Raw genomic sequence first — 13,810 nt, forward strand, 5'->3', positions numbered from 1 at the left:
ACGGCGGTGAATGGGGCTACGCTACGTTATTCAAAACTAGCTTACTTCCCCTTTAGAATGCATGGTGGTCAATACATGGCTTCAGTCCGAGTCAGGGGAGGCTGGCGGAGGTAGGAATCGGAGGACGGGCTCATTGTAATTCATGGAATGGAATCAGGAACGGTATCAAACACGTGTTTCATTCTATTCCATGCATTACAATGAACCCATCCTCTGATTTCTACCTCCACCAGCCTCCACTGGACTGTTTCATACAGAGGACTCATCGTAAGAACTAGAGAATAGTTGTTGTTATAAAGAGTAGTTGTTGTTGGAAACAAAATGAACATTTCTAATATATTCTAGCCTATGTGATATGATATTAACTTATTGTACCATATTTATCTTTGTCATTTTTATATTCTATACAACTATAATCCATGTAGGATTTGTATAATATATAGCATATAGTTAACCAGGTTTTAGTGTTTAAAAGCCCTGATAGAATAGATCAGAATGAATAAATCAGAATTAAGTTGTTGGATTTCTTCGTTAGTCAAATCAAACACCTGGGAGCGACAGTGAAATGACTTTAACGATTTAACGATGACCTCCCTGTGTGACTTCACCGCCATCAGAGGTCAAAGTTCACCAGTAAAGTATGTTGTTGGGGATTATTGAAAGAGCAGTCAGTAGAACTCCAAAACAACAACATCATGTACTTAAACATCCGCCATTTTGACAATAAAAGTATTTTTTTGAATGTGGTGTACTAACTTCAACTCCATTTTCTCTTCAAGTGTTTGTCGTTCAAGGAGCTGGAAACACTCTCTGTGTCAAGATGTGAACATCACAAGAAATCTACATCAAACTCAGCCTGAGGAAAGCTTTGCTGTCAAATTGCCAGTAATCTTTCTCTAATCTGAAGATCAGTTGGTCCGCCCCCCCCCTCCGGTCCACACACACCCCCCCCCCAGCCCTGATCCCTGACTAGTCTAGTAGTGGTTCCTCTGGTTGGGCTCCACAGGCGTAGGGTAACCCCCCCACCCCCCCTAATCGCTGATCTGGAGTCAGTTTTGCTTTTTCACTCTCAGGGCTTTAGGAGAGGATGTGAGGAAGCTAAGCTCAGTCTAGATCAGTGCTTCAGGCAGCTTCACCCTGGAGCAAGGCCATACACAGCCCTCTAATAGGACAAGACAGGACCACCTGGCCAGGATTAGAGGGGCAGATGGTGCCCTATTCAGGCCCTGAATGCCATCACACCTTAACAGATCCAACATCAACCAGGGGCCCAGCCTACCTTGGTCCCACTCTACCATAGTCACTCTGGCAGTCAATAGGGGGATAGTGTAGCCAGTATTGTAGAGTATTCTAGAGTGTAGCCAGTATTCTAGAGTATTCTAGAGTGTAGCCAGTATTCTAGAGTATTCTAGAGTGTAGCCAGTATTCTAGAGTATTCTAGGGTGTAGCCAGTATTCTAGAGTATTCTAGGGTGTAGCCAGTATTCTAGAGTATTCTAGAGTGTAGACTGTATTCTAGAGTATTCTAGAGTGTAGCCAGTATTCTAGAGTAGAGCTCACTTTTACAGAAATAATAACAGAAAGGAAAAGACTATTGCTAGCAGACAGAGTAGACAGATGGAATCTGTGACTTTCTCTCTCTCTCTCTCTCTCTCCTCTTGTTGCTTTCATTTCATCCTTGTGTCGTCTGCGAGGGCTTGTTTTCTTTGGGGATTTGAAGGACTTTAGTCTGACAGTGGTAGGAGACATGGCAAGCTATAGCTTTATAGATTACACATGCAGATGCTGTAGAGGTTATGAATAATACACTTATCTGTCTGATCCGAGTGATTCGCAAGTTGCTTTTTCAATTTCAACATCTGACTGAAATAGCTGGCATAGTTATTGCCTCCCATGTTCTGTATTAGGTTTTTCAACGTGCCTACAGCAGGGGAGGCTGGAGGAGGTAGAAATCGGAGGATGGGCTCATTGTAATGCATGGAACGGAATGAGGAATTGTATCAAACACACGCGTGTTTCTTACCATTCCTCATTACATTCCTTGCACTACAATGAGCCCGTCCTCCGATTTCTACCTCCACCAGCCTCTACTGACTGACAGCACAGTGGGTCAGTAGAGGCAAGGTGGAATGAGCTCACACTCCTGACCCTAATTCCACCACAGGGAGCTACAGACAGCTTTGGAAGTAGTTGTCAAGCTGGTGTGTATCATTCCTGACAGCTGGCTCATCAAAGGTAATCCAGTTTGCAGGTTTCAGGTAGTGGAGGTGAGGCATCGCCTCCTACAAGGTGCTTTGAGCCGCTATTCAAAATGCATGTCCAGTATTCACAATGCAATCATTTTTTGCGTAAATATCCTTATCAGGATCAAATGCAGGAGCCTAAAAAAGCCATTAAGAGCATCATTGTCACTGTGAGTTGCAAGTGTATTTATTGTCCCTTATATATTGATCTCATTGAATGTGTGACTGGGAATCAGTCCTATCACCAACTGTTGATAAGAAATCCCTTAGAAATACAACTTGTTGTTGTTTTGAGTAGTGTTTGCGTCTATATGTGTGGAAAGTAATACATTCATGGTTTTCATTGCAGCCACACCAGGGGAGGCTGGTGGAGGTAGAAATCGGAGGACGGGCTCATTGTAATGCATGGAACGGAATGATGACGTTCCATGCATTACAATGAGCCCGTCCTCCAATTTCTACCTCCACCAGCCTCCACTGAGCCACACATAAAACATTAAATCCATTGACACATGTTGATGTTTGCCCAGAGAGAACCCTGCTCTCTTCTACTGTTGTGGCATAGCCCCACCACTAGAGGTCGCTGTATCTCTGCCTTTGCTGAGCTGTTTATCCCCCAGTACAGAACCAACGTTGTCAACGTCGAGAAAAGTTCAATATTCTATTCTGAGGAATTCCCGAACTGTGATCTTCATTTTATGGAGGTAGAGATCTATTTCTGCTGCTTGTCGACAGCCCTCAGTCCCAAGTAGGCATTGCACCTTGTAAATTCCCCCAATTTAAATTAAACTGAATGACCCATAAAAATGACCCATTGTTTTCTATGCAGATTTTTTTTCTTTTCATTAAATGAATTTCAATTCACTCCTTGTGTTGAGGGGAGTGAATTGGAATACTAATTGAGCCCAACTCTGCAGCAGATGCCAGGCAAACTCCTACGTTTAAGATAACAAGTGCCTCTGCCTAGAAGCAACAGGCTGTTTTAAGACTACAGTCTTTCTTTCTCTCTCTCTCTCTCTCTCTCTCTCTCAACAGGAGCTATTTCTGTCCTTCCCTCTTAACAGAGCTCTTCAACCCCATATCACTCTGAGCGTCAGAGAACAAGTTCTAGACAACTCTCTCTCTCTCTCCCTCTCTCTCTCTCTCTCTCCCTCTCTCTCTCTCCCTCTCTCTCTCTCTCTCTCTCTCTCCCTCTCCCTCTCTCCCTCACTCTCTCTCTCTCTCTCTCTCCCTCCCTCTCTCCCTCTCCCTCTCTCTCTCCCTCTCTCTCTCTCTCTCTGCAGTGATGAGCTTGCTTTGACCCTCACGTTAGATCACGTTAGATCACGTTAGATCACGTTAGATCACGTTGGATCAAGGAGTACTGTTCTTCCAGGAAAGAAGGATGAGGAGATGATGCATTATTAAAGGGATCTATTTTCCACCCTCCCACCGCCTCCATTCAAAGTCACTACCGCTGCATGTATGGACACTGGCTGGCACCCCCTCCCCTTTTAACTGCCTGCTTCGACCGACCGGGGTATTTTATGGTGCCCCCACCACTCCACACCACCCCCCCACTCCACACCCCCCCCCCCCCCACTCCCTCACTACCTCACTACCCCACCCCCCACTCCACACCACCCCCCCACTCCACACCACCCCCCACTCCCTCACTACCCCACCCCCCCACTCCACACCACCCCCCCACTCCACACCACCCCCCACTCCCTCACTCCCTCACCACCCCACTCCCTCACTCCACACCACCCCCCACTCCCTCACTCCCCCACTCCCTCACTCCCTCACTCCACACCACCCCCCACTCCCTCACTCCCCCACTCCCTCACTCCCTCACTCCACACCACCCCCCCACTCCCTCACTCCCTCACTCCCTCACTCCCTATCCTTGACGCCCCCCTTCTAAGAAGCTTCTCTCGGACAGTTTCAGTCACTTAGAGAGAGGTTCTCTCTCTTCTGCCGGCCAAAGCCACACATGTGGAGGGTTATATTTAAACTCCAAAGTCCACCCACCCCAGGCCCCTACACACACTCCCCACACCCCACCCATCTTCCCCTCCTTCTCCAGCCCCCCCATCCATCCCCCTCATCCCCCTGTCATCCCCCTTCTCATCCAGTCCACTCTGATGTTCCTCAAGGTGCCTATTTTGGCCCTGCTGCATTTTCAAAATGCCAGGTGGCTTTTTATAGAAGAGAATGATCTGAGACTGGAGAAGGGAATTCTCAAGTAAAAAGCACTTGGGCGGACAAGATGGCTGACTGTTGTAGGCCGTTGCCTGTCACTTTGAGTGTAGTTGTGTTATTCCTAAATGCATAGGCTATGGGAAAATGCATTGATTTGATTATGTATGAATAGACATAAAGGCACACTGACACATACAAAGATCGGTCTCTCTCTCTCTCACTCACTCACTCTCTCTCTAGCTCCCTGACAGAAGCACATGCGCGCACACACACACACACACACACACACACACACACACGCACACACATTCCCTGTCAGCTGCCAGCCAGTGCCAGTAGGTGGCCTTTGACAGGTGGTTATTTATCGTGGCGTTTTCCAGAGGGCTTCAGGGGGCCTGCCAGCAGCGCAGGCCTTTGTCTGATCCCAGTGATGTAATATGGCACGGAATTCAATCACGACATGACATCTCGAATAGGGCTGTCACTCTTAATACAGGGCTTAATACAGAGGGTCTTGTTAGCACTGTGCATGTGTGTGCGTGTGGGTGTGGGTGTGGGTGTGTGTGTGTGCAGAATACCTTGTCTGTTCCATGACCGTGTCAGAATGACAGCTTAATACAGAGCCTTGTTCGTACTGTGCTGTCAACACCTCGTGTTTGCTACCCTTCCCCATCACAATGACCCCGTCCTCCGATTTCTACCTCCACCAGCCTCCCTTGCTGTAGTCATAGCCTAAACTGGTCTGTGTCACAGAGCGCGCTCACGTCATCGGTATTATAGACAGACGGGTATCTAATAATGGGCGTCTAATGTTTCAAGAAAGGTTTACGTTGCATTTCAGCCGGCTATTTTGTGACCTTACAAAATGAGGGCATGGATGATGTATGGACTAGGACAGGGGAGGCTGGTGGAGGTAGAAATCGGAGGACGGGATTACTGTAATGCATGGAAAGCATTCCATGCATTACGATGAGCCCGTCCCCCGATTTCTACCTCTACCAGCCTCCCCTGCAGCATACAAATGTGACTTTACTAAATGAGGGCACGGGTGATTGATGGTATTGTTGTTACTTCTTTAAGTGTCTAGAGTATCATATCAACAGCTGAAGATTGTAACATTATGGCTCAATTCCCAAGACACAGATTACGACGGTTCCTGTTCTAAATCTCACTTTGCATGTAGAATCTCAGACCGAATCTCGTTTTCAGTGTAGGAGTTAGCGTAATCTGCGTTTGATAAACTGCCCTCGCTTGGCATTTTGCTCATTTTCATCTCACTAATTCGTTTCTGTGGGACACAGACCTGGCAGTTACAGTAGGGCACACTGAGCCAGGGTGGGGCTCCCTGGGGTGCCAAGGACAGATGCCTCCCAGCGTGTGGCACCGCGCCCACAGCAGATTATGTCACTTTTCAGGCCTGGATATCAGCCTCTAGCGTTAGTCTGGATAACACAGTTAGCACTAGTCTGGATAACACAGTTAGCACTAGCCTGGATAACACAGTTAGCACTAGCCTGGATAACACAGTTAGCACTAGCCTGGATAACACAGTTAGCACTAGCCTGGATAACACAGTTAGCACTAGACTAGATAACACAGTTAGCACTAGCCTGGATAACACAGTTAGCACTAGACTAGATAACACAGTTAGCACTAGCCTGGATAACACAGTTAGCACTAGCCTGGATAACACAGTTAGCACTAGCCTGGATAACACAGTTAGCGTTAGTCTGGATAACACAGTTAGCGTTAGTCTGGATAACACAGTTAGCACTAGACTAGATAACACAGTTAGCACTAGACTAGATAACACAGTTAGCACTAGACTAGATAACACAGTTAGCACTAGTCTGGATAACACAGTTAGCACTAGTCTGGATAACACAGTTAGCACTAGTCTGGATAACACAGTTAGCACTAGTCTGGATAACACAGTTAGCACTAGCCTGGATAACACAGTTAGCACTAGTCTGGATAACACAGTTAGCACTAGCCTGGATAACACAGTTAGCACTAGTCTGGATAACACAGTTAGCACTAGCCTGGATAACACAGTTAGCACTAGTCTGGATAACAGTTAGTCAAAATCTAAATGTAGTCAGAAATATAGAATCCCATTTTTATTAGTTAACCATATGGTGTCTTCCCAGCTCATATCAGAAACATATATTTTCGGTAAGTATATAAACTATTTCGCAATGACAACACCCATAGGAAGAAACCAAACGAAACAACATCAACTATTCAAATATGATTTATTCACAGCAATTCTTAAAAGTGGACGAAAAATATATTTAATTGTGCATGTTTTCAAATACAAATACAGTGATCGAAAAATGTAAACATTATTATCAGAAATAAAACACAATCATGATTTTATATATATATTTATACTAATGTATGATACATATATCACTCTTGGTATAACAATATCATATCTTATGCAAACTCACACTCGAAAATAACTCAAAGCTTTGTTCACGGAGCGCAAGCGACACCATCTCCATACAAATCCATGTCGTTTTCAAACGGTGTGTTCCGGACCCTTTATACGTCGTCATTTATCGTAGCGTACTTTCATCATAGCGTACTTTCATCATAGCGTACTTTCGTCATAGCGTACTTTCATCATAGCGTACTTTTATCATAGCGTACTTTCATCATAGCCTACTTTTATCATAGCGTACTTTTATCATAGCGTACTTTCATCATAGCGTACTTTCATCATAGCGATTACAGCATCATGAATGGACTTACAATGTAGGGATTCCACTAAGTCCCATTTCATGTCTTTTATTCTTTCCTGAGAGATGTTTCCTGGAATGAACACATTAATCTAAAGGAATGTTTTTAAAGGTCAATGAAACAGAAACATTTCCCTGACAATTCACTTAATAAGCCCCCTGGCAAAACCGCAGCTTTACAACCTCCAATGACCTCTATCATGTAATGTTCAAGTAAAGCTTTACTCTTTGTTTGGACCCGACTGGGTGTTTGTCAACCACTCTGAGAAAAAAATGGCTGCTTGACTATAAGTCAACAGTCTAATCTTCTTACAGTGATGTCTCTCCTTCCCCCTCTCCCACCCTCCCCCTCTCTCTCTCCATCTCTACAACCACAATCACACACACGCCCTGTTCAAACACTCTTAACATACATCCTTCCTTCCTTCCTTCCTTCAAGCAATCATTGATCTGACATTATCTTATTGGTGGCTGCAATGCAGTCAAAAGTCCGCTTTAACCAATCCAGTCACTTGGACTCATCAGTGACTACATCAAGGAAGGGAACAGGAAAGTATGCATGTTGTAAGTGTTGGTACGGGCCTGAGACCTCCTTCAGGGGACACAGCAGGGAGTCTCATCAGATTGTACACGCATTAGTCAACTAAAGCCACACCCATTTATATGTTTGTAAAAACAGCTGGTGTTCCACACGGTTCTCAATGAGACGTTCTACAAACATTGTGAGAACGTTCTCCTGGAGAACCATCTCTAAGCTATGAGGTGATAGCGAAATTATTTTTGTTGTGAGACTGAAAAAAGTGACATTCAAAGAAACATTCTGTGTGAATACTACAAAATGTGTTGTAAAAAAAGGAGCAAATATGTAAACTTAGCATAATAATTCACAACAACTTACATTTTACATGTCTCCATCATCAATCAATAAATCCACAATATTAGCCCTCAATTTAAGCACAGAACTTGATACTGACATCACATTTCAGTAAGAATACTCAACCAATCAAAAAGGTCAATCTATGAAAACCCGTCAAAGCCATTCAATGGGTGATGTGAGTGAAACATTCTCTAAGAAGCGTATTTGGTGATGCAGCGAATAAATACTTGACCATTTCTTTACCACGACATCAAACCCTGCACACTGTCACAGTGCACGTTCATCACAATCCAACCATATCACAGCGCAAAGTGTCTGTCAACTAGAATACAACAGCAGTGACTCTTCATGATTGTAAAACTTAGAAACACCAAGAACAGTGAAATGAAAAGGTTTAAAAACCAAAATACAGTTGAGGTGGGAATGCAATGACAATGTCGAAATGCCTGAATCACAAACAACACTTCATGACAGGGGAGGCTGGTGGAGGTAGAAATCGGAGGACATTCCACGTATTACAATGAGCCCGTCCTCCGCGTTTCTACCTCTACCAGCCTCCCCTGCTTCATGACTTGCGGTACGAGTACAAATGGTCACTATGTCATATTGTCACCTGATGCTATCAAACCATCTATTTCAATGTAAAAATACAATCATCTGAAATGCGTTTTTAATTTAGAGGGTCGTTTCCGACTCTAGCTTCCTCATGGTGACACACTGAAAAATGGCTCCAAAAAAATACCACAATATCAAAACCATTAATTGCCTGGTCCTTTCAGTCAACCTATCGATCAAAACGTATCAATATAATCAATAACTACATGCAGCTGCCTTTGTGATAGAACCTGAACAGACACAATCAGCCATAAAGTGTAAAAAAACCATCAAAATAGTGTGAACAGCGAAATGTCCTGTAGAGACCATCATGCTGTGAAATACAGTACATTCAAATCATAATCTGTGTAGCTGTTAGTCAGTATTAGTCAATGTCAAACCCGTCAATGTTTGAAAACATGAATGAATAACTCATAACCCATAGTCACATGGTCAGGAAAAACTCCTGGCCTGAGTTGCGGCATTGTTGACACAGCCTATCCCATAACTCAATTATTGTCATCCAATCATCAGTAAGGAAACATGGTGTTAAGATTCAAAGATGGCCGACTGCGGTGGACTACAGTACCCATAATCCTCCTCTTCTCTCTTTACCTCAGCCGGGCAGAGAAGCAGCGCATGTACTCTGTCATCCAGCGGTCGTCCACCACGGTCAGCTCCGACTGCTTCATCTTCTCCAGGTCGGCGGACCGCGCCCTCCTCCGGTCCAAGTTGGAGCCCCGCTTATCGGACTCCCGTCTGGGCTGGCCGGTCTGGACGCAGGCGTCGGACGTACGACTCTGTCGGGAGAGAGAGAGGCAAAGAGCCAAAGATATTCAGAGTTCAGCAAACCTCCATATCCTCCTCTACATCCTCCATATTGGCACCAAACATTCCATGACCACAACATTCTTAAAGTGTGCATTCTGGAAGATTCTAGAATGTGACTGTCATGGAACCTTTTGGTGCCAACATGGCACCCATGAAAGTCGATGAGTTCGCTGAGCTCCATATGGAAAGAGGTGGCGGGAAGGTCAGGTCAGGTGCAGTGAGATAGATACTGTACTGTAGGTGCACTGCTCTCTCTTCCGAAACACAAACCACTGCTGTATTATTAATGGTTTCAGTGGGGAGTGTTGAATGACTGGCTGTGGTTCTCTTGTATCCTGAACAAGGAGATGTGCCAAAGAATTCCAAATGAATGGTGGTGGTTCTAGCCATAGAATTAATTAGAATGAATGGACCAGACTCATTCTAATTCTATCGTTCTAGAACCAATCACTGCTCTATCTGTTGTTTGTACAATAGATGTGTCATTGTGACATAAGCGTGAATATTGTCCTGTATGGCTAGGTTGTCCTCCTGTGTTTAATATTACTCTGAGTATAAATACACTGATACTAGAATAACATCTGATGGCTTGAATACATCTCACAGCCACAGAATACAAAGCATCGCTCCCAGTCTCACACAGACCAGATCTGGATGAGCTTTAATACACTGATACTAGAATAACATCTGATGGCTTGAATACATCTCACAGCCACAGAATACAAAGCATCGCTCCCAGTCTCACACAGACCAGATCTGGATGAGCTTTAGTCATTTTCTGTGACTATGCTCTCTCACAGAAGTTGGCTGTATGTGTAGATCTAAAAACAGGCTGATGTTAAATTCCATATATATAGCCTAGACCTTCTTGAAGACACACACACACACACACACACACACACACACACACACACACACACACACACACACACACACAGACACAGACACAGACAAACAGGCAGGCAGACAGACAAACGCACGCACGCACACACACACACACACACACACACACACACACACACACACACACCCCTACCTCATTAGTGGACCTCCTGGTGGCTGCCTCCTGTCTCTCCACCCAGTCATGTCTACCCGCAGGTCTTCTGTTCTCCTTCTCCGTGGGCCTCTCCTTCGTACCGACCGGAGGCTGACTCTTGGCCCTAGATGGCTTCCGTACAGGCACCAGTCTGACCTCGTTGCCGTGGGGATTGTCCCTGTTCCCCGGCTCTGAGCGGGGGGTACGATGGCGGTGACGGGGCCTGGGTTCCGTCTTCACCAGCGCCGGTACCGGGTCCTCGTCTGAGGTCGCCTTGTCAGCGGGTCCGTCGTCGGTCCCCGTCTCGTCCGAGGTAGCTTTGGTGGCGGGCGCATCGCTACCTGGTCCCTCGTCTATTTCGCTCAGCCCACCGTTCTCTATAACAGCTTCTTTGGAAGAGGAGCGAATACAATAAGATACAATATAATTACTACCCTGTCATTGTGTTGTGGCATACATTATATAGTATACATTACTTTCACTGTTTATTTTTGTATTCAATTAATTTATGTTACTGTTTTTTTTTTGCTTTTTTTGCCTTAAAATATCTACTCTCGGGGTGGAAATGAAAAGGAATCAACACATCAACGAAACAAACTCGTGGAACAAACTTTTACGAGTAAAAAAGATCAAATTAGATGAATACTTGTGGGTGGTGCAGGATCCAAAACGGGGGCCTCTGCAGCAGCCTGCACTTCTGGTTCCCCGTTAACGGAGGGGGGCTTCGGGTCCGGGGTCTCCCGTTGCTCTGATGACTTCTCGTTCCTGGACTCTGCTGGCGCCAGCGGTGTGGCGGTTAACGGCGCTACTTTGTTCCGCGACCTCGGTGTCGACCGGCCGCTGGACTCTGACCCGTTATCCCAGCCTTCCCAGAACCACGGTTTGTGCGCGTGCTCCATCACTCGCCGGGTCAACCGGTACTTCAAGGAGTCCTCGTAGCACTTGGAAAACGTCTCCCACTTCGGGTCTTTGAACTTCTTCATGTACTCCGTTCGGATTTTCTTCGTCACCATCTTTCTTGTTATTGCTTTGCGTCTAATTAATGATGAATTCACCAACTATGGATACGAGTTATAAGAGAGAAATAAGTAGAGAGAAATGTGACATTCTATCCTACTCCCATATAGGATGCCTCCATGTTTCTATATTAGGTGTGGTATGTGTTGAAGGCTCTCACTCGCAGACAATCCATACACAGTGGAAAACAAAAACAAGCCCGTAGCAATTCTAACAATTCACTCCCCCTGCTGCACCTGTCCTCGGTGTGCTGTGATACCTGTCGGCATCTCACCTCCCTTGGCAGTGACCTGTGCCGTCACTGATGTCTATCTATAGGCTATGCCAGCTGACGCTAGACTAGCCACCGGAATTAGTCACAATTAGGTTACTGGGTCGTTCTTTTTGCAATGTTATTTAAGCCTCTGCAGGCCACGATTACACGAACGTGCATGAGTCATTTTAAGATCGTATGATTCATTTTAAGATACAATACGTTATGGTAATGTAGTTTTTTTTTTCACGTCCATTCATTTGTCACTTTCATGCATAATTCATTCTCGACAAAACACACACAGACTGTTATGTGCAGCAGGACAAAAATGTGTTATGTGTTTTATGGCTTCTGTTTGAAATGACCAAATATGGCTGTAGCAAGGCAGCCTGGAGGCTGTGATTGAGAGGGTGAGACGTTGAGATACTGTATTTGAAGGCTACTCGACCATTTGCTGTTGGCTTGCAGACGCATATCGTTCGGTCTTGATGTATCTTCTAAATATTCGTTGTGAACTGTTTTATCGCTGTCTAAATATTCTAGGCGACGTTGTAATCAAACCTAAATCATTTTATAAAATGAAAATCACTTACTGGCCACACAGGGTAAGCGAAATAGACATGCAGCGATAGACGCGTCGACGTTTGCTTTACCTGCGCGCCCGTAAGCCCAGTTTGTCAATACCGTTAGGTTATTCTTAGTGCTTCTAAGCTTAACTACTCACCCAGACTTCATTAAAGGGATTCAACGGACAGCTTCATATTCACTCTCATCATTCCTGCTTTAGCTGGCTGTCGGTGCGCATAGGACTTCTGCGTTGCATCGTCAGAAAATATCTATCTGAACCTTGGCATTAGAAGCCTAGTGAGGATTTTTCGCCATGAAAAGCGGGCGGTTGTAATGCGCATGCCCATAGCAGCGTGGTAGTCGCGTCTCCGCCAGGACCTGTAATTCCATAGTGTCTAATTGCATCAACAGGTTAAGTATTATTAATCTATTAGGCTAATAATAGAACAAGATATCATTCTAATGTCCCTTCCGGAATGTAGCTTTCTGGAGAATCTAGGAAAAAACTAAGATTATCAAATTTGGTGAGAACGAGCCCCATAATGCTATGTCTACCTCCTTGGTGAAATTCTGGTATTTCTCCTTGTTTAGTCTGAACATATAAAAGACAAACAATACCCCTGTCCTCATCTCGATACAATCTAATGTTTGTGTTAAATAAATCGTCAAAGAATGCATTGTCATTCTATCCACATATTGTTATGACTGTCTAGACTTGGCGTGTTATAGAGGTAACAAAAGACAGGTCCCTTCTTTATAGGCCTAATATCCATGTGGCTGTTTTACTTGGCATGGAGTTAAGAGCAACTGGATTGATTTATTTCAACACTTGAACTTGAGCTCATTGTTTGTCTTTCCTGTCCTGCTGGCCCCTGTCCATCATAACACAGACGCATCCAGAGTCTAACTGTCTCATGAGGTTTACATAAGCTTTACAATGTGCCAAAAAGGACTCAGTTTTTGCCCTGGTGTGTTTTTACGCATTCAACACAACGGGCCAGATGTGTTGAATGTATGGATATGTATTCATTCACCTCAAAACATTTCAGAAAATCATTTCAACAACAGTTTTTTTGAAAATAGATGATTTTATTTTCTTTGTTGATCTCTTTTTGGTTTGTTGGTCTTTTTTTTGGGCTCGAGAAGTACGGATGTGACAGGTACTCCTGAGCCCAACATCCGGGTAACAAGAGAAAACAACGTTGCGGTCACCCTCTGTCCCTCTTGGTTGTCCCCAAACACACTGTGCTCACAAAAAAATACCAAATGATGGACGTCACTAATAAATAACATTTTATGTACATTTTACATTCACATATTGGTATTTTTTTCCTCCCACACTCGTCGTAGTGTTGTTGACCGTTATTCTCTCCGTGTTTGTTGTGGCTGCGTGTAACAGCAGCAGCGTCGTTACAGTGACGTAACAGTTGTGGTATAAAGTTGTCTCTCGGGAGCAAGGCGTCGG

At 44.7% G+C, this 13,810-nt stretch overlaps 2 protein-coding genes across 2 annotated transcripts in view; both read right to left on the reverse strand.

The window, feature by feature from the left end:
• Positions 1-9,252: 9,252 nt before the first annotated feature.
• Positions 9,253-11,521, reverse strand: ccsapa (centriole, cilia and spindle-associated protein a; the record flags this gene model as incomplete). Its single annotated transcript, XM_083689622.1, has 3 exons — positions 9,253-9,441; positions 10,509-10,897; positions 11,155-11,521. 3 exons carry the CDS (start codon positions 11,519-11,521, stop codon positions 9,253-9,255), a joined length of 945 nt encoding a protein of 314 aa, XP_083545748.1.
• A 1,892-nt stretch (positions 11,522-13,413) lies between these two features.
• The window catches only part of acta1a (actin alpha 1, skeletal muscle a), a 4,142-nt gene continuing 3,745 nt past the window's right edge, over positions 13,414-13,810 (reverse strand). Inside the window, exon 7 of the mRNA XM_083689848.1 lies at positions 13,414-13,810. This exon is cut by the window's right edge and continues 187 nt beyond it. The gene's annotated coding sequence lies outside the window, so the exon portion shown is untranslated.

Source organism: Argentina silus, assembly GCF_951799395.1.
Source record: "Argentina silus genome assembly, chromosome: 18".
NCBI classification, from domain to species: Eukaryota; Metazoa; Chordata; class Actinopteri; order Argentiniformes; family Argentinidae; genus Argentina; species Argentina silus.